The sequence below is a fragment of the Hyla sarda genome, chromosome 6, assembly GCF_029499605.1.
Source record: "Hyla sarda isolate aHylSar1 chromosome 6, aHylSar1.hap1, whole genome shotgun sequence".
NCBI lineage: Eukaryota > Metazoa > Chordata > Amphibia > Anura > Hylidae > Hyla > Hyla sarda.
This window is the reverse complement of record NC_079194.1, coordinates 256,438,010-256,459,102: the sequence shown is the minus strand read 5'-3', so window position 1 is coordinate 256,459,102 and position 21,093 is coordinate 256,438,010. Positions and strand designations below refer to the sequence as shown.

The 21,093-nt window shown below is 46.6% G+C and overlaps 1 protein-coding gene across 1 annotated transcript in view; it reads left to right on the top strand.

Annotated features, from left to right (window-relative positions):
- Positions 1 to 12,257: 12,257 nt before the first annotated feature.
- Positions 12,258 to 21,093, top strand: part of EHD1 (EH domain containing 1) — a 40,959-nt gene continuing 32,123 nt past the window's right edge. Inside the window, exon 1 of the mRNA XM_056527043.1 lies at positions 12,258 to 12,806. Within this exon, the coding sequence (XP_056383018.1) occupies positions 12,406 to 12,806 (401 nt within the window). The 5' untranslated portion in view covers positions 12,258 to 12,405. The remainder of the gene's footprint in view (positions 12,807 to 21,093) is intronic.

The following is a 21,093-nucleotide window of genomic DNA, read 5'->3' as shown; positions in this document are numbered from 1 at the left end:
ACCACCTGCTTATAGAAGCACAAGTGCACTTTATTGGAATGTGTTTGCGTAAGATCCTAAAACATTTGTGTGCAGATTGTGTTGGGAGTTCTTATGAGATCCTGTGTGTGCCTAGCACCGGGCAGGAAAGGAGAACCATACTAAATTTCTAAGTTTTAGGCCAGGTTCACACTACTGAAAGGAATTCCGTTCGGAAATTCCTCTGCATGAAGGTTAATGTGCAGGTGAATGTTTTTTTTTATGGGGACGGCGATGTCTGCACGGTCCACGCTCTGAAGTTTTCTGTCCAGAGCTTCACAAGTGTAAACCTGGCCTTAGTTCAGGTTCACACTACAGAATTTCAAAATGGAATTCCACTCGGAAAATCCGATGCAGCAGAATCCCATTGCTGGCAATGGGATTACGCTGTACTCTGCACATTCATTGGAGGACATTTCACCGCTGAAATGCTGCCACCGAAAGAATGATCTTGCTTATTCTTTCGGTAAAATCCGCCTGGAATATGTTGCAGTCTGTGGGGACGGTGCTGGACACACACTGAATCTCCAACCAGAATTTTTCCAGCCGGAGAATCCGTAGTGTTATTAGTACCCCAATATGTTAATAGTGCAGCAGCCTCGATCGGAAACGGAAACTTCTTCTATTTAAAAATCTTAATCATTCCAGTACTTAGCTGCTGTATGTTCCAGAGGAAGTTGTATAGTTCTTCCCAGTCTGACCACAGTGCTCTTTGCTGACTCCTCTGTCCGTGTCAGGAAATGTCCAGAGTAGAAGCAAATCCCCATAGCAAACAGCAGTAAGTACTTAACCCCTTAAGGACTCAATGTTTTTCCGTTTTTGCATTTTCATTTTTTCCTCATCCCCTTCCAAAAATCATAACGCTTTAAATTTTGCACCTAAAAATCCATATTTTGGCTTATTTTTGCGCCACCAATTCTATTTTGCAGTGACATTAGTCATTTTACCAAAAAATCCATGGCGAAACGGAAAAAATAAATCATTGTGCGACAAAATTGAAGAAAAAATTTCATTTTGTAATTTTTGGGGGCTTCCGTTTCTACGCAGTTCATTTTTCGGTAAAAGTAATACCTTATCTTTATTCTGTAAGTCCATATGGTTAAAATGATACCCTACTTATATAGGTTTGATATTGTCGTACTTCTGGAAAAAAATCATAACTGCATGCAGGAAAATGTATATGTTAAAAATTCTCATCTTCTAACCCCTATAACTTTTTTATTTTTCTGCGCACGGGCTGGTATGATGACTCATTTTTTGCGCCGTGTTCTGAAGTTTTGACCGGTACCATTTTTGTATTGATCGGACTTTTTGATCGCTTTTTATAAATTTTTTCATGATATAAAAAGTGACAAAAAATACGCGATTTTGGACTTTGGAATTTTTTTGCGCACACGCCATTGACCGTGCAATTTAATTAACACGCGCCGATACCACATGTTTATTTTTATTTACACAGTTTTTTTTTATGGGAAAAGGGGGGTGATTCAAACTTTTAATAGGGAAGGGGTTAAATGACCTTTGTTAACTTTTTTTTTCACTTTTTTATTGCAGTGTTATAGCTCCCATAGGGACGTATAACACTGCACACACTGATCTCCTATGCTGATCCCTGCAAAGCTATAGCTTTGCAGGGATCAGTCAGATAGGCGGTCGATTGCTCAAGCCTGTAGCTCAGGCACGGAGCAATCAATCGACGATCGGATGCCGCGGAGACAGGTAAGGAGACCTCTGCATGCGTCCCAGCTGATCGGAACATCACGATTTTATCGCGATGTCCCGATCAGCCCGACTGAGCTGCCGGGAACGGTTTACTTTCGTTTTCAGACGCGGCGATCAACTTTGATCGCCGCGTCTGAAGGGTTAATAGGGCGCCTCACTGCGATCAGTGCCGCGCGCTATTAGCCACGGGTCCCGGCTGTTGTTAGAGGTCGGGCCCGACCCGCCACGCCGTGGCCCCGCGTTATAGATCGGGAGTGGACTCCTGACGTAGCGGTACATCATGTGTCCTTAAGGGGTTAAAGCTTAGAATAATTTTCTGGCACCAATTGAGGCTGCTGCAAGCGGATTCTTGCAGCAGCCTCAATTGGTGCCAGAAAATTATTCTAAGCTTTAACCCCTTAAGGACACATGATGTACCGCTACGTCGGGATATATATATATATATATATATACACACACACACACAATCATGGCCATAAATGTTGGCACCCCTGAAAAGGATTGCAGTAACACATGTTTTGCTATACATATGTTTATTCCCTTTGTGTGTATTGGAACTAAACCAAAAAAGGAGGAAAAAAAAGCAAATTGGACATAACGTCACACCAAACTCCAAAAATGGTCTGGACAAAATTATTGGCATCCTTTCGAAATTGTGAATAAATAAGATTATTTCAAGCATGTGATGCTCCTTTAAACTCACCTGGGACAAGTAACAGGTGTGGGCAATATAAAAATCACACCTGAAAGCAGATTTAAAAAAAGGAGAGAAGTTCACTTAGTCTTTGCATTGTGTGTCTGTGTGTGCCACACTAAGCATGGACAACAGAAAGAGGAGAAGAGAACTGTCTGAGGACTTGAGAATCTAAATTGTGGAAAAATATCAACAATCTCAAGGTTACAAGTCCATCTACAGAGATCTAGATTTGCCTTTGTCCACAGTGCGCAACATTATCAAGAAGTTTGCAACCCATGGCACTGTAGCTAATCTCCCTTGGCGTGGATGTAAGAGAAAAATTGATGAAAAGGGTCAACGCAGGATAGTCCGGATGGTGGATAAGCAGCCCCAAACAAGTTCCAAAGATATTCAAGCTATCCTGTAGGCTCAGGGAGCATCAGTGTCAGCGTGAACTATCCGTCGACATTTAAATGAAATGAAATGCTATGGCAGGAGACCGAGGAGGACCCCACTGCTGACACAGATATAAAAAATCAAGACTACATTTTGCCAAAATGAACTTGAGTAAGCCAAAATTCTTTTGGGAAAAAGTCTTGCGGACAGATGAGACCAAGATAGAGCTTTTTGGTAAAACACATCATTTTACTGTTTACTGAAAACGGAATGAGGGCTACAAAGAAAAGAACACAGTACCTACAGTGAAATATGGTGGAGGTTCAATTATGTTTTGGGGTTGTTTTGCTGCCTCTGGCACTGGGTGCCTTGAATGTGTGCAAGGCATCATGAAATCTGAGGATTACCAATGGATTTTGGGTCGTACTGTACAGCCCAGTGTGAGAAAGCTGGATTTGCATTTGAGATCTTGGGTCTTCCAGCAGGTCAATGTGGGAGATTTATCAAAACCTGTGTAGAGGAAGAGTAGTGCAGTTGCCCATAGCAACCAATCAGATCACTTCTTTTTATCACAGGCCTCTTTAAAAATGAAAGAAGCGCTCTGATTGGTTGCTATGGGCAACTTCACCACTCTTCCTCTGCACAGGTTTTGATAAATCTCCCCTAATGACCCCAAACATATGTCAAAAAGCACCCAAAAATGGATGGCAAGAAAGCGCTGGAGAGTTCTGAAGTGGCCAGCAATGAGTCCATATCTAAATCCCATTGAACACCTGTGGCGAGATCTTAAAATTGCTGTTGAGAAAAGGCGCCTTCCAATAAGAGAGACCTGGAGCAGTTTGCAAAGGAAGAGTGGTCCAACATTCTGGCTGAGGGGTGCAAGAAGCTTATTGATGGTTATAGGAAGTGACTGATTTCAGTTATTTCCCCCAAAGATTGTACAAATATTAAAGGAGATATCCAGTGCTGAAAAACGCGGGGGATCCGACCACCCCCGCGATCTCCTGTACGGGGCCCCAGCAGCCCGCAGGAAGGGGGCATGTTGACAACCGCACGAAGCGGTGGCTGACATGCCCCCCTCAATACAACTCTATGGCAGAGCCCGAGTGCTGCCTTCGGCAATCTCCAGCTCTGCCATAGCGCAGTATTGAGGGGGCGTGTCGGCCACCGCTTCATGCGGTGGTCGACACGCACTCTCTGGCCAGCAAGCCAAGGACCCCGTACAGGAGATCCCTGATCTGAAACTTATCCCCTATCCTTAGGATAGGGGATACGTTTTTCAGCACTGGACTACCCCATTAAAGGAGTAGTCCGGCACGCACTTTTCTCATTTTATCCGGTCCGGGCTGCAAAATAAAAGAAAACAAACTTTCTCTTACCTGCCAACGAGCCCCCGGAGCTCCGGTACACTCCGGTACAGGTGTTCGGTCGCCGGGCTGTTTGCTTCTTACTTCCTGTTAGCCCGGCACATCACACAGAGCTTCAGCCTATCACCGGCCGCAGCGATGTCCCGCCTCTGCTGGTGATAGGCTGAAGCTCTGTGTGACGTGCCGGGCTAACAGGAAGTAAGAAGTAAACAGCCCGGCGACCAAACACGTGTACCGGAGCTCCGGGGGCTCATTGGCAGGTAAGAGAAAGTTTGTTTTCTTTTATTTTGCAGCCCGGACGGGATAAAATGAGAAAAGTGCACGCCGGACTACTCCTTTAAGTTAAGGGTGCCAATAATTTTGTCCAGCCCATTTTTGGAGTTTGGTGTGACATTATGTTAAATTAGCTTTTTTTCCCTCCCTTTTTTGGTTTAGTTCCAAAACACACAAAGGGAATAAACGTGTATAGCAAAACGTGTTACTGCAATCCTTTTCTGTGAGAAATAATTCATTTTCCTGAAAAATTTCAGGGGTGCCAACACTTACGGCCATGACTGTATATATAAGTACCCAAAGGTATACGCTATGACAGAGTTTTCCAATCTTTCTAAGCTAAAAAGTCAACAAAACAGCAACCAAGTACCCCTAAAGCTATTGAACATTTCTTTTTTTTTTTTAAATCAACTGGTGCCAGAAAGTTAAACAGATTTGTAAATGACTTCTATTTAAAAATCTTAATCCTTCCAGTACTTATCAGCTGCTGTATGCTACAGAGGAAGTTCTTTTCTTTTTTGAATTTCTTTTCTGTCTGACCACAGTGCTCTCTGCTGACACCTTTGTCCATGTCATGAACAGTCCAGAGCAAGAGAAAATCCCCATAGCAAACCTCTCCTGCTCTGGACAGTTCCTGACGTGGACAGAGGTGTCAGCAGAGAACACTGTGGTCAGACTGAAAAGAACTATAAAACTTCCTCTGTAGCATATAGCAGCTGATAAGCACTGGAAGGATTAATATTTTTAAATAGAAGTAATTTACAAATCTGTATTATTTTCTGGTTCCAGTTGATTTGCAAAAAATTGTTTCCCACCGGAGTACCCATTTAAAGTGTACGGTCAGCTGATTAGTGCTGTCCTATCTGAGCACAATATTGGCTAGTGCAATGGCGCAACATTTCACAGCTTTTAGCTCCCTAACCATGTAGCTGTTTTAAGAGGTCATAGGGGAGATTTATCAAAACCTGTCCAGAGGAAAAGTTGCCCACAGCAACCAATCAGATTGCCTCTTTCATTTTTAACAAAGCCTTTGAAAAATGAAAGATCTGTTTGGTTGCTACTTTTCCTCTGGAAAAGTTTTGATAAATCTCCCACAAAATGCTTGTGCAGGCACCATAGCCTCTTCAGTGTTTTCTGCTGCTTGTCCTTGCATTCACTTGAATGGGACAACGAGCCATAAAGTAGCAATAAACATTGAAGAGGGTGATCTTAGGGGGTGTTGGGAGTCAGACTCCACAGATCGGTTAGGCGAGTGGTCTTTGAACTGTGGACCTCCAGCTGTTCAACAGGTGTCCGGACATGCTGGGAGTTGTAGTTTTGCAAAAACTTAAAACCCCTTCTAAATCCCAATATTCTCACAATGTTTCCTTCTTACATATTTTCTACCATAGATGGTCTCTAATGTTACCTACCGCCCTTTAAGGTTTCCAAGAGGCTTATGCTGTCTACAGTGTCTGAGCGCCCCATAACTAGCATGATCAGCATGAAATCATAACCATTGCTATTTTCTACTAGAATTTATGCATGTTTATATGAAGACGTCTGGGGAATAAACTTTTATACTGACATAAAATTAGACTTTCCCATGACCTCTAGCTTCCACCATCGCCACTTCCTCAGTGACAGTAGCTTATACATAATGTAACAAAAGGGAGGCGTGATTAGTGGTTACGATAATCTCTGTAAACAATGACAGTATATAGGTGCCTGCTGGCGTGAAACCCATTGTGGGTCCGCATACAAAAGAACAATTACTTTGCGTTTGTCTTCTCATTACTTTTTGCTTTGTGATTGTGTCTTTGTCGTATGCGCTGATGATGATCACATTTGTATTGTTCAGGATCACGGAGCTGAGGCTTCTCTATGTATCTGTAGTATTACAGTCATGTAACTTTCTTGTGTGTCCTCAGGCTACAAAGTATTGTCCGTGCCACAACATTCCTCTACAACAGGTGAAGAAGACGACATGTAAAGACACTTTGGGGAGTTTATCATTCTCTGCACAAGTGCAGAATGGAACAATTGCGCAGATTTGTGTGAAAGTCCTTGGTATTGCGCATACCCCAAAGGATTTTGCACAAAAACTGTCTGGTGTTGCCCATAACAACCAATCACAGTGTGTGACTACAGCAGAATTTTTTAACAGAATCCGGCAGAAAAATTCCGCTGAGAAATTCTGTTGCAGTCCCATTGCTTTCTGCTGCACTGTGCACATAGCGGAAACATCTGCCACGGAAATCCAGGTTCGGGCCTCTGCTGGAAGAATTGACATGACAATTCTTTTGGTGGAATCCACCCGGAAATGCATTGAGGTCTATAGAGACAGAATGCTTCAAGCGCTTGCTATTTGCAAAATGTCTGTCCGTGTTTTCCATTTGGACATTCCACAAAAAAATTCCCCCGTGTGAACAGGGGCCTAGGGGTGCATTCACATCACGGTTTCTCTGGCAGCCAGATCCGGTGGGAGAATTCTAAAACCGACTCCTGCGGGACCTGTGCCGTATCACATTTATTTCAATGAGACTCCAGTTACCTCATTTTTCAACCAAATATAGAGTTTTTGATCAGGACTTAACCGATCCAGCTACCGGAGATTAAAACCATGATTGTACCCTAAGCCAAAACTAGGACTGGGACCAAAACATATGAGAGGTGCAAATCTTTCTGTTCAAGTTACTCTGCATAGGTTCCACTTTTGGATTTGATACTGATTCAAATACTGCCATGTGTGAAAGTGGCCTAAGCGTCACACAAACTAGAGGATCTATAGTCCCATCAGTCTGGATCATTAGATCTCTGGTTGAACAGGACATATTACTCTGGTGTGAAGCTAGCCTACAGGGCGTATGTCCTGGTTAGACTCTATATCAGTGATGGCAAACCTTTTTGAGCCTGAGTGCCCAAACCATAATGCACGTCAACTTTTTTTCCCTCAAAGTGTCAGCACAGCACTTTAATCAGAATACTGAGGTTTAAGTTTAGAAAAAACAACTTAGGTAGGCAGTATGTTCCCCCATATTAGGTTGTAGTTCCCCCACATTAGGCTGGCAGTATAGTTCCCCCATATTAGGTTGTAGATTCCCCACATTAGGTTGTAGTTCTCCCACATTGGGTTGGCAGTATAGTTCCCCCACAGACATACAGCTTTCAGCCATATACAGTGTATGGCTGGGGACTGTATGTCTGTGTACTGCCTTACAGTGCTCTGTCCACCGCTCCTCCGGTCAGGGGTCACGACCTACTGCTATGGCCTATAGGCCATAGCAGTAGGTCCCGAGACCGGAGGAGCGGTGGTCGGAGCACCGAAGTTGAAGTGTAGCTGGTAACTTACCATGGCAGCCAGTGCACATCCTCCTCCTCGATGCTCCGCTCCTCCGTTCCTATGGGCACACGCACGGGTTGTCAGTGATGTCCCTGCGTGCGCTACCTCCCGGCAGCGGACCCTGCGTATTTAAAGTTAACGCGGGGCCGCAGAAAGGTAACAGTGACATCCTTGTGTCTCGAAAAGATCTTTTGGGACACAGGGATGTCCTGGTTTGCCCCACCTGGCTAACTATGGCCACGTGCCCACAGAGGGGGCCCGGCGTGCCATGAATGCCATAGGTTCGCCATCACTGCTCTATACAGACTGCAGCATGTCTTTTCTCTGACCTTCTTGCTGTATGTTTTCTTCTTATCATATGAGGTCAATAGAAAAATCTAAAGGTTTCCTGCCTAAACTGGATACAACCTAACTTACCCTGGTGAGTTCACTCCTGCCATGCCGGTTGTCACAGTCTACACACAAGCACTACAGCTGCTCAGTGAGTGTGGGAGTGAAGTAGGAGTGAAAATTGATCACACTATGTGCAACCATTCATACTCTAAGATAGTGCTTTCCAAACAGTATGACTCCAGATGTTGAAAAACTACAACTCCCAGCATGGCCGGCCATGCTGGGAGTTGTAGTTTTGCAATGGCTGTAGAAAAACTGGACAACACTGCTCTAAGATGATGCCATTAACTGAAGGACCTGCTCACAACAAAGACAATGAGGGAGATTTATCAAAACCTGTCCAGAGGAAAAGTTGCCCATAGCAACCAATCAAATCGCTCCTTTCATTTTTAACTAGGCCGCTGCAAAGTGAAAGAAGCAATCTGATTGGTTGCTATGGGCAACTTTACCTGTAGACAGGTTTTGATAAATCTCCCCCTATGGCCGGCATTTATCATTGTAGGTGTAAGTGAAGCATTTATCATTGTAGGTGTAAGTGAAGCATCTATCATTCTATGTGTAAGTGAAGCATTTATCATTGTAGGTGTAAGTGAAGCATTTATCATTGTAGGTGTAAGTGAAGCATTTTTCTACATTTTTTTTGTGTGAGCTGGTAATGTGTAAGAGCGCCAAATTTTTTAAATGGTCACTAAGCATTTGATAGATTTTGTGTAGGTCACATTTTCCGAAATTTCCCTCTTGACATACATCAAAAAGCTACACTATGTCTGGGCCTGTGTAGTTCTGGAGACTTCAGTGGCTTTGCGCCTTCTTGTGAAACCCTTCCATATAATGTGTACAGTGGTCCCTCAACATACGATGGTAATTCGCTCCAAATGAACCAACGTTAGTTGAAACCATCGTATGTATGAGGGATCCGTGCAATGTAAAGTATAGGACAGTGGTCTACAACCTGCGGACCTCCAGATGTTGCAAAACTAACTCCCAGCATGCCCGGGACTGACCACTGGTATAGGAGGTTATACAATACTCACCTGTCTATGACGCTCACTGCTGCCCTGGATGTCGCCCTCCATCGCTGTCGCCGTGTCCCCGGACCGTCTCTGCTGCGTCTCTTCATCGCCGTCATCACGTCGCTGCGCACGCCGCTCCTATTGGATGACGGGACGTCGTGCGCAGCGACGTGATGGCGACGATGGAGAGTGCCGGCGATGCAGGGGATCCCGAAGAGGACGCGCCGGTACAGGTGACACCCACCGGACCACAAGGGGCACCTTAAACGGCTATCCGGTGGCAGCTGAAGCAGTCTGCGCTGCCGGATAGCCATTTATGCGATGGCCCGGACATAAAGCATCATATGTTGATGCTGCCTTCAACATGCGATGGCCTCTGAGAGGCCATCGCATGTTGAAATTATCGTATGTAGGGGGGTCACTGTATTGGCAAAATCAGTGGATTGGAACTCAAAGTCAGCAGAAATGTGTAAACTAAAAGGCGAAAATAAACCCTGCTTGTGCCTTTTTTGTGCGCTTTTTCTAGACACAAAAATCAGTCTAAGGGTGCGTTCCCACCTGGCGTGTACGCAGCATATTTCATGTTGCACAAAATTTGCAGCAGCAGCGGGAAATACATTGTGTATTCCTCGCTCACTATACACACACAAGGCTTTCCGGCGGCAGCCCTATGCGTGTAGTGCGTTTTGGAGGCGGGGCCGTGTGTCGGCATGACTGTGATGCGCGGCTCCGCCTCCAAAACTCACTGCACACATAGTGCTGCCGCTGGAAAGCCCTGTGTGTATAGTGAGCGAGAAATGCGCAGCATATTTCCCGCTGCTGCCGCAAATTTTGCGCAGTGTCAAATACGCTGCGTATACGCCAGGTGGGAACCCACCATAAAGACTGATAAATGTCGGCCAATATGCCAGCGTCGATTCACACCATAAACTGGCAAACGCGGATCACAAGTGTGCACCGAATTTTAGAAGTTATTCCCTATATACAGGATATGTGATACCTAGCTTCTAGGTGGCACAAGGTCCCCTATGAAGCCTTCATACAGCTAATTAGTCAGTTAATTAATTATAAGCATCCAGTTTCTGAGTCTTTTTGGAGTCATTTTTATATAGAGCCATACTGGGGTATAGTATGGGTACAGACTTCTATGGGTTCCACTTCCAATTAAGAAGAACCGACACCATAGTTCTCACTGTGATTTAGGGCATGGAGTCTATCTGGTATTAGTGGTTCCCAGCCAAGATCCCTACAGCTGTTGGAAAACTACAACACCCAGCATGCCCAGACAGCCTTTGGGAGTTGGAATTTTGCAACAGCTGGAGGCGCCCCGGTTGGGAGACATTGTGCTAGGAATTTGGTAAAAAAAAAAAAGTGACATCACTTCCAGTGAATGATCCTAACCTGTGTATAAATGTCAGATGGACCCACAACACAGTGCAAATCTGCATCAGTAATCGGTTATGTCTCCATGGAAAATTCCTCCATATGATGCCTATGACTAGAATGGCGGTACCCCCACCACATAACAGCAGCGGTAAAGCATACTGGCGGCATTCCTCTGCCTGTGACATATGACTTTAGACCTTACGCTTTTATAGTCACAGACAATTTACATATGATGAGTACGTTATGTAAGAAACATGGTATAAGGATTGCCACCATCCTGTAGGTCAGTGTTTCCTAACCAAGGTGCCTCCAGCTGTTGCAAAACTACACCTCACAGCATGCCCGGACAGCCAAAGGCTGTCCGGGCATGCTGGGAGTTGTAGTTTTGCAACAGCTGGAGGCACCCTGGTTGGAAAACACCGCTGTAGGTCAATAGATGGGCACCTACCACGCTCTCATAGCAGAACCTGATGTGTAGTTCTCTAACTGGAGAACTAAAACTCCCAGCATGGCCTGACAGCACAATATTAAGACAGATGAATACCACACACGTACAGCTTATGGCTTCCAAGATCAACAAGACTACAACTCCCAGCACACCCCGACAGCCTCATTCTCAACCAGCTGGGTGAAAACCCATATACAATCTAAGTCTTTCCCCATCAAATGCAAAACTACAACTCCCAGCATGCCTTGAAAGTCTAACGTGTAACCAGACTGTTGGATAAAACACAAGTAAATGTATGAAATGACCAGAATTACAACTCCCAGCATGCCCGGGCTACTTTATTTTCCACGAGACTGTAGTACAACCTACGTATCTCCAGCAAGAGTAAAACTACAACTCCCAGCATGCCTTGAAAGTCTAACGTGTAACCAGACTGTTGGATAAAACACAAGTAAATGTATGAAATGACCAGAATTACAACTCCCAGCATGCCCGGGCTACTTTATTTTCCACGAGACTGTAGTACAACCTACGTATCTCCAGCAAGAGTAAAACTACAACTCCCAGCATGCCCTGACTGCTTTATTTTCCACGAGACTGTAGTACAACATACGTATCTCCAGCAAGAGTAAAACTACAACTCCCAGCATGCCCTGACTGCTTTATTTTCCACGAGACTGTAGTACAACATACGTATCTCCAGCAAGAGTAAAAACTACAACTCCCAGCATGCCCTGACTGCTTTATTTTCCACGAAACTGTAGAACAACCTACGTATCTCCAGTAAGAGTAAAACTACAACTCCCAGCATGCCCGGGCTACTTTATTTTCCACGAGACTGTAGTACAACCTACGTATCTCCAGCAAGAGTAAAACTACAACTCCCAGCAAGCCCTTACAGCCTCATTTTTTAACCCCAAGGTACAACCTATGGTCCTCCAGTTGGTGCAGGACTACAACATGGGCATGCTGGGAGTTGTAGTCGTCCAGCCCTCCCTTGCGGGTCCCCAGCTGTTGCACATTCCACACATTTCCTGTGTAGTAATCCTCCACGCCCGGACTTTCACACGTGTCATCATGAATCAAACACTTGGCGATGCCTGCAGTGACGTCATCAGTAGTTGCGACGTCACCCGGGCGGGTCCTCCCGATATACTGCCAGAAGATAACGGTTATAACAAATGGAGCGTCCATAGGAGACCGTGCAGCACTGGGCGGAAGGTAACGCGAGCCTACCGGCTGAGCACGCGCCCACCGGGCCTGTCCCTTATCTAGCGAGCCCCTAGGCCACGCCCCCATAGCCACGCCCAGCGCGACCCCAGGCATCCTAGCCCTGAGCCGCAGGAGTTCTCGCCGGGTCCGTTAGATCCGCTCCGGTCACTGCCGCCACCATGTTCAGCTGGGTCAGTAAAGACGGTCGGAAGAACGAGCCCGAGCTCTTCAATACGGTGGCCGACGGGCTCCGCAAGCTGTACAACCACAAGCTGCTGCCCTTAGAGGAGACGTACCGCTTCCACGACTTCCACTCCCCGGCGCTGGAGGATGCCGACTTCCATAACAAGCCCATGGTGCTGCTGGTGGGGCAATACAGCACGGGCAAGACCACCTTCATCCGACACCTCATGGAGCAGGACTTCCCCGGCATGAGGATCGGGCCCGAACCCACCACCGACTCGTTCATCGCCGTTATGCACGGCCCGGTGGAGGGGGTCCTGCCCGGCAATGCGCTGGTCGTGGACCCCAAGAAGCCGTTCAGGAAACTAAGCGCCTTCGGGAACGCCTTCCTCAACAGGTAAGAGAACTACAAGTCTCAGCATCAGCTGTAGGTCAGAGTAGTGTCATGGGGAAGGACCAGGGGTCAAGTCCTGGGGGAGGGAAGTGCAGGAACTCACCCAAGATTTCCACTGAAGGGCCGGTCCTGCAGAACTGCTGCTAATGGGAATGGTGTTCCTGCTGTAGAAAAAGTGCAGGAACTGGGTTCCCACGCGTTCTTGTAGGACTTGAGCCCTGGGAAGGACACTCCATAGAAGCCAATGGAGGTCGTCTGATATGTGGCCACACGTGACCTGAAACAGTGGTCTCCATTAGTGAAGAACTACAACTCTCAGCATGCCTGGACAGCCAATGTGTGCCTGAGCATGCTGACAGTTGTAGTTATGGGACAATCGGAGCCACCAATTAACAGGAGTCCTCAATGACCGCTGGAGAAGTGGCATAACCAGTTGGTACTTGTGTGGGTCAACAAGTCAGAATGGGGCGCAGTTTATCTGCTTATTGCAGTATTTCCCAACCAGAGTGCCTACTGCTGTTGCAAAACTACAACTCCCAACAGCCGTTGGCTGTCCGGGCATGCTGGGAGTTGTAGGTTTGCAACAGCTGGAGGCACACTGTTTGGGAAACACTGGCTTATTGTCTGATCAGTGATCCCAGCCATCATATTGCCAGGTGTCTCCTTTAGCCCCTGTCCTCCAGCTCTAGTGGCCGGTGTCCCTTCTGGATCACAAATGTGGACTAGTCAGTGGTCGGATTGACCACTGAAGAAACTAGAGAACCTCAGGGGCGTGCTATAGGAGGACAGCCGGAATCACATTTAGGATGGCAGATGAGGTTATCCTGTACGAAGGCCAATTAATGGTTGTCCCAAGGTAGATGGTAAATCAATGAACTGCAGCGGCTTTTGCGGTGCCAGAGACCGCCGCCCGCTTCTCTCCCCCTGTCTGTCCTGGGGTCCTGAGTCTAACCACCACAGTTGCCCCACTGAGCCCCCCCAATCCTCTGCCCACATGCCGCCGCCCCCCCCCCCCCCCCATCCTCTGCCCACATACCGCTGCCACCCCATCACCTCCCCCCATCCCCAGTGTTATAATTACCTGTTCCCGGGGGTACGCGATAGTTCTGGCTCCGTCGGCGTCCTGCACTGTCACTGTGCGCACTGACGGTGACGTCACGTTGGGGACGTCACTCGTCATTGCGCAGCGCACAGCAACAGTGCAGGAACCAGAAGGATTGCGGACCCCGGGAACAGGTAATTATAACACCGGGGATGGGGGGAGCTGATGGGGCGGCGGCGGTATGTGGGCAGAGGATGGGGGGAGGTGATGGGGCAGCAGCGGTGATGGTCATCTTTGGCCGCGGGGCATTATCAGCATATCGGCAAGGTAATTGTCGATACCGATAATGTCCAAAATCGCGATTATCGGCCAAACCGATAATCGGTCGATCCCTAATCTAAACCAGTGGTTCCCAAACTTTATCGTCTCTGAGAACCCCTCAGAAAAAAAAATTCTGGGGGGCACCCCTACCGAATTTGACAGGCAAAAAAAGAAAATGGGGGGTAAACAGCCGCAATGCACATCAGTTTATCTGTTGGCTATGTAGAGAACAGTGCTGCTTTATACAGCAACTCACAAGTGACATCTTCTAAAATCAGCGTCGTTCTCTTCTTCATCTGGTCCGGGCCATCATGACTATTTATTCCAGCCACAATTCTTCACCGTTAAACCTGCAAAACAAACCTATTAGGCGCCGAACTTTTCCTGCATCAGCCTCCAGATTCCCCTTTTACAAGTGAAGAGGAATACAGGGGCGTATAGGTGTAAAGGGGTAACAGAGGGGTGTAGAATAGTGTACAGGGGTGTAGAGGAGTGCACATGGGTGACGGGTGTACATGAGTGACAGAGGGGTGTAGAGGAGTGTACATGGGTGACAGATGGTTGTAGAAGAGTGTACATGGGTGACGAGTGTAGAGGAGTGCACATGGGTGACAGATGGTTGTCGAAGAGTGTACATGGGTGACGGGTGTAGAGGAGTGTACATGGATGACAGGTGTACATGGGTGACAGATGGTTGTAGAGGAGTGTACATGGGTGACAGAGGGGTGTACATGGGTAACGGGTGTTGGTAGTGTAGAAGAGTGTACATGGGTGACGGGCGTAGGGATTGACAGAAGGGTGTTAGGGGTGTAGAGGGATGTACATGGGTGACAGATGGGCGTAGAAGAGTGTACATGGGTGACGGGGGAATAGGGTTTGACAGAAGGGTGTACGTGGGTGACAGGCGTAGGGGGTGACAGAGGGGTGTACATGGGTAACGGGTGTTGGGGGTGTAGAGGAGTGTACATGTGTGACAGAAGGGTGTACATGGGTGACAGATGGGTGTAGAAGAGTGTACATGGGTGACGGTAAGGCGTAGGGGGTGAAAGGGTGTACATGGGTAACGGGTGTTGGGTGTAGAGGAGTGTAAATGGGTGACAGAGGGGTGTAGGAGGTGACAGGTGGACAGGAATGACAAGGAGTTAACAGGGGTGGTGAACATTCGTGACGGGGGCGGAAAAGGTGGATATGGATGACAGGAAAGTGGACAAGGGTGAAAGGGGGTAACAGAGGGGTGACAAAGGGGGGTGGACGGGTGACAGAGGGAAGAGGGAGCATTACCTTAAATAAGCTGAGCTGTTTTTTAATGTCCTTCTGGGAAGATGGTCCTGGGACTGGGAGGATGGATGGACTTTTTTTTTTTTTTACCTTACCCAGACCCGTACATGTCTGGTCCATAGAAATGTATGAGGCCCAAGCCTGTCTGCGCTCTGATATGTCGGCATTCTGTTTTGATATTTTACTAATGTATCCGTGCTGTAGAGGGTAGATAAATCCAGCCTTATCCTGTGGATGGATGATAACTTCTAATCTTGGACTGTCCCCTTTTAAAGAGTACCTGTCACCAAATAAAACTTTTAATATAGTGTTCCTTGTGTAATTAGCAAAGTAAAATATGTGGAGAGAAAAAACACAGAAGTGGCGCCTTGATGGTGCCTTTACCTTTCTAGTTATAGGAGGTAAGGGGGGGATTTAGCGGGGAAGGATAGGGAGATTTTCTGCTCACCTTTCAGAGTTGTGCTGCATAACAGGCACAACTCTGCGATGCGTATAGGCTGGTATGCGACAAGGTTCCGGGGCCGCTGACTGCTGGATCTGCTGGCTGATGTTCTTGCTTGTCTCCGGTGCTGCGGGGTGTCACCTAGTGCCGGTAATGTGGAGCGCTGCTTTTGTGGAGTAGACACCGTCCGCTGGTGTACTCCAGATGTTCAGATGGGATCCGCTTGGCAGAGTCGGCAGATGCGGTCAGCTGGATGATCCCCCTCGATGTGTGCTGGTACCTTGCGGCCAGTGCGCGGTGGAGATCGGGGTGAGCAGTCGGGTGCCACTATCCTTTAAGTCCCGATGATGTGGCGAGGAAAAGAGCCTTAGGTTGGTGATCGGGAGCAGTTTTCTGCCGAGACCGCTGGCAGGCAGTGGCAATAGTACAGGAGCAGGTTGCGGGAGATCCCACACGGGGATTTATCCCAGAAAAACCTCGGCGTGTGAAAGCCGTTGCAAAAAATAAGGTTGCTGGAAACTTCTTGGATAAGAAGGGGGGGGGGGAATTTATTGACAGTTGGGTTTACAGAAATAAAGAATACAAAAAGTAAAAAATAGAAAATAAAAAAAATATATAAAGCATAAAGCAAACAGGATTGGACAACGCATTTCAAAAGGGTATCCCTTTCTTCTTCAGGTCCCTGAAGAAGAAAGGGATACCCTTTTGAAACGCGTTGTCCAATCCTGTTTGCTTTATGCTTTATATATTTTTTATTTTTTACTTTTTGTGTTCTTTATTTCTGTAAACCCAACTGTCAATAAATCCCCCCCTTCTTATCCAAGAAGTTTCCAGCAACCTTATTTTTTGCAACTGAGAAGCGCTTTCACATGCCGAGGTTTTTCTGGGATAAATCCCCGTGTGGGATCTCCCGCAACCTGCTCCTGTACTTGTGTAATTAGCAGACACTTTCCCATTAACTTGCTTTTAAAATTATCAACATAAATATGTTTAAAATGTAATAGAATAAACAGCCACTAGGTGGCTCTGTTCTGTTCCTTGCCACAATTAATAAAGTGAGTTTGGTCTCCTCCTGGCCTGGCAGGAGACCAAACTCAGGAAGTGTTTCTCTGCACTGATCTTGATTGACAGCTGCAAAGAGCTTGAGGTCTTCTATTCATCCCAACACTGCAACAATATGAGGGCGAAAGTGGTCCCCCAGCAGGCTTCAATGATATCATGCCTGCTGGGAAATGCCCACTTTCTCCTGCTTGGAGATTGCACCATGAGAGCAAGAAGAAAGGTAAGATACACAGCTTTTTAAAGCTCTGAAATTGTTTTTAAGGGTAGGAGGATTGTTAGGAGTAGTTAGGGAACCTTGCCTGAGGTAGTTTAGAACAGTTTATTTGGTGACAGGTACTTTTTAACACCAACTCCACTATGTTCAGCTGTGACCTGTGGAACGTTTTTCCTTAGTTCTGACTTTTGCTCTTTTCCGTTATTGTTGTTACCCTGCTGACAGATGTTAATGTATCTGTCAGGCCTGTCCTTTGGATATCCTTCCGGAAGGAAACCAAGACTTAACCTGACTTTAGTCATATGTTACCCCAATAAAAAGTATTTATTCCTCCTGTTATTGCGGTTTCGCATAGTAGTCAAGCTGATCTGACTGGTCTCTTATATGGCCCCTGTCTGACAGGAAGAGCTGCTGTGGTTGGGGATCAGTGGTTTTATATTCTAGTTTATAGATAGTAGTTCCTCATTTAGGACCCATAATAAAAAATTACAAACGAAAAGACATATGGAGCACAAATGTAAATCTTTGTTGAAGAATACATACACAGGATCCCCACAATAGGGTAGACATTACAATCCTACCAGACAGCATAACCTGACAGGAAAGATGGGGCTCCTGAGTAATATGATGACACACGGAAATCAAAAAATCCCAAAGTCAGGGATTTACACCAAGTGGGGTAATCTCACTACTACTACCTTGTTTCCCCTAAAATAAACCCTACACCGAAAGTAAGCCCTAGCAGGATTATCAGGGTGGGCTGCAATATAAGCCCTAGGAAAATAAGACCTAGGCAAGGGGTAATCAACTGGCAGACCCGGTCCAGATCCGGACCGTGGCCGCCAGTAATGCCCGCAAACTTCCCAAACCCAGGCTTATATTAACCCTTCCCAATAAGGAGTACCTGTCCTTAAAAAAAAAAAAAAAAGAAATGTTCTTGCCTCTGTTCCTGCATTGTGCCTGCGGCTGGTGCTCCGGTGTTACAGGACATGGAGAGTGGTCGTCGTGCTGCTGTGACTAGAGGACTGAAGACGTCTGCTTAGTCATAGTCTCCTCATCTATCCCTGTGTTATACAGTCGTTACTGTCTCATCTCCCTCCTGTGTGTCACAAATATTACAGTCCCCGCATCTTCCCCCCCCCCTTGTGTGTGAGTTATTACTGTCCCCTTTTCACTGAGGGGACAGTAATGAGTGAGACACATATGGAAAAATGAGACAATAACTGTGACAGAGGGTGTAGAAGAGTGTTCATGGTGGAGAGATGAGGGGACACTAATGACTGTGACACTTGAAGGGGAAATTACGGGGACACTATTGTCACTTGGGAAGATGAGGGGACAAAGACTGTGACACATGAGAAGATACTAATGATAGACTAATAACAAATTTGTCAATCTAGACTGGGCCTAAAAGGGAACCTGTCATCTCTTTGCTGCTGCCTGAATCTGGAGTTTGATCATTTAAGGCCGGCGGGAGAAGCAGCAGGGGATCGGCCCAGACTTATGGTTCCTGGTGTATATGTTAGGCACAATGGGGGGGATTTATCAAAACCTGTGTAGAGGAAAAGTTGCCCATACAAACCAGTCAGATCGCTTCTTTCATTTTGAAAAGGGCCTCTGAAAAATGAAAGAAGCGATCTGATTGGTTGCCATGGGAAACAGGTTTTAATACATTTCAGACGGTTTGGTGACCGCGCCTATGGAAGCAGGGACTGGCCTTCAGTGATGGAATGGAAGAAGGGCTTGTGAGCCTCACTGGGAAAATCTCTGCTTATGTTTTTGGGAATCTCCAGCTCTGTTGCTGCAGAGGGGATTTTTTCTGAGTGAGTCACTTTTGGGAACGTCCTTTTAAAGGGATTTATCTATTTCATAAAGAAAGGGCGTAATGCTTGGATAGGCCATCCCTTTATGATTAGTGTGTGTGTTCGGGGGGGGTGACCTCGAAGACCCTAACCAATCCTGAGAATAAAGGGCTACAATATGGACTCTCAGAATGGGTGAGGATCTCCAACATCAGGCCCAGTAATCACAAAGCGATGGCTCATCCTAGTAATGGGACATCCCTTACCCTCCTGGCACGTAACTGATACATATGTAATGGGAGCTGAAAGAGGGGAAATTGGTGTAACTCCCATTTGTATAAGGAAATCTGTGTGGCATTCCTAGCATAGGGCTGTTTATTTGGGCAGCAGTTTTGCAGCGATACATGCCAGGCGCGGTCTGTGGAAACAGCAATGTAGTAATGTTCTCTAGCAATCTGTGAGCTTAGTTTTATGTTGAATACATGGCCCAGGGCCGTTCATCTGCACACACAGCCGTCTCCCCATCCACCAAATGTACATAGCAGATTATGTACGAAAGTGCCCCATTTGGGATGTGTAGGGCCCTCCCCTGGCAGTTGGTGGGGGTCCCAGCACTATTGCTATGCTCTCACATGTCTCGGTGACCTGTCACCTGATATAAGAATGCGCTCAGACCATGTAACGCGCAGTCTCTACTTTTCACGGCTTAGAATTTATTTTTCTCTTTATTACTTCTTTATACTGCTGCACTTAACTTCACCCCTAGATGGTTTTAGTCTATTATCTTCCCCCACCCTGGAAAAGTATGTGTGAATCACTGGTGGGGAGCCGTGCCAATATCTGCAGCAGCACAGTGCGCACACCGCTATATATGTGTAAAATATACATTTTAGCAGGCGACTTAACAGGTGAAAACTGACATTGCCCTCCAGCTGTCTGCATGTCAAGTCGAGCGGTCTGGGAAGAACAGCTGTCATTTTGCTGGGCCCTATATAGGAATTCTGTCAACCCAGGTCATCAAAGAGCCTACATATTCTCTATTCTACATGGGTTGTTCTCTACTGATGTCTCTGAATGTTATTACTGCAAGACCATTAAAGGGGTATTAGCATGCTGATCGTGGGGGTCTGACTGCTGATCGTGGGGGTCTGACTGCTGATCGTGGGGGTCTGACTGCTCGGACCCCTAATGATTCCTAGAATAGAGGTGAAATGTCCCCCAGAAGGAATGGAGCATTTTACACAGGCACAGCCAGCGCTGCATTCATTGGGGCCGAGTGCTAAGCAAGGCATTAGTGGATAGGGGATAACATGCTGTGGTGGGCATACCCCTTTAACCACTTGCTGACCCCCTGTAGACTTTAAAGGGGTACTCCGACCCTAAGACATCTTATCCTCTATCCAAAGGATAGGGGATAAGATGTCTGATCGCGGGGTCCCGCCGCTGGAGACCCCCGCAATCTCTCATTCCGCACCCACCAGTGTAAGCTCTCACCGCAGCGCTGGAGCGTTACGACCACAGGGCCGGAGAATCGTGACATTACGATTACGCCCCTGTGTGATGTCGTGCCCCGCCCACTGAATGCAAGTCTATGGGAGGGGGCGTGACGGCAGCAGCACAGGGGGGGCATTCATCATTGTGAGTAAAGCATTTTTCTACACCTTTGTGTGCTGGTAATGTGTAGGAGCACCAAATTTATTAAATGGACACAGAGCATTTGATAACTTTTGTGAAGGTCACATTTTCCAAAATTTCACTCTTTATACACCAAAAAGCTAAGTCTGGGCTGGTGTAGTTTAGAAACTTTTTGGTGGCTTTGTGCTTTTTTGCGGCTTTTCACAAAAAGGCGCAGTTCATAAAACCCGTCCATATTATGTGTATTGGCAGAATCAGTGGATTGCAACTAAAAATCAGCAGAAATGTGTAAACCAAAAGGCGCAAAAAAAGACACGTGCCAAAACAGCGCCAAATATAAATGGGGGGGGTAAACACCCCTGGAGTCGGGAAGGAATTTTTACCTCTAGTATGAGGGTTTTTTGCCTTCCTCTGGATCAACTCAGTAGGGACTCATTAGGGATATAGGTTGAACTTGATGGACTCTGGTCTTTTTTCAACCTTATGAACTACGG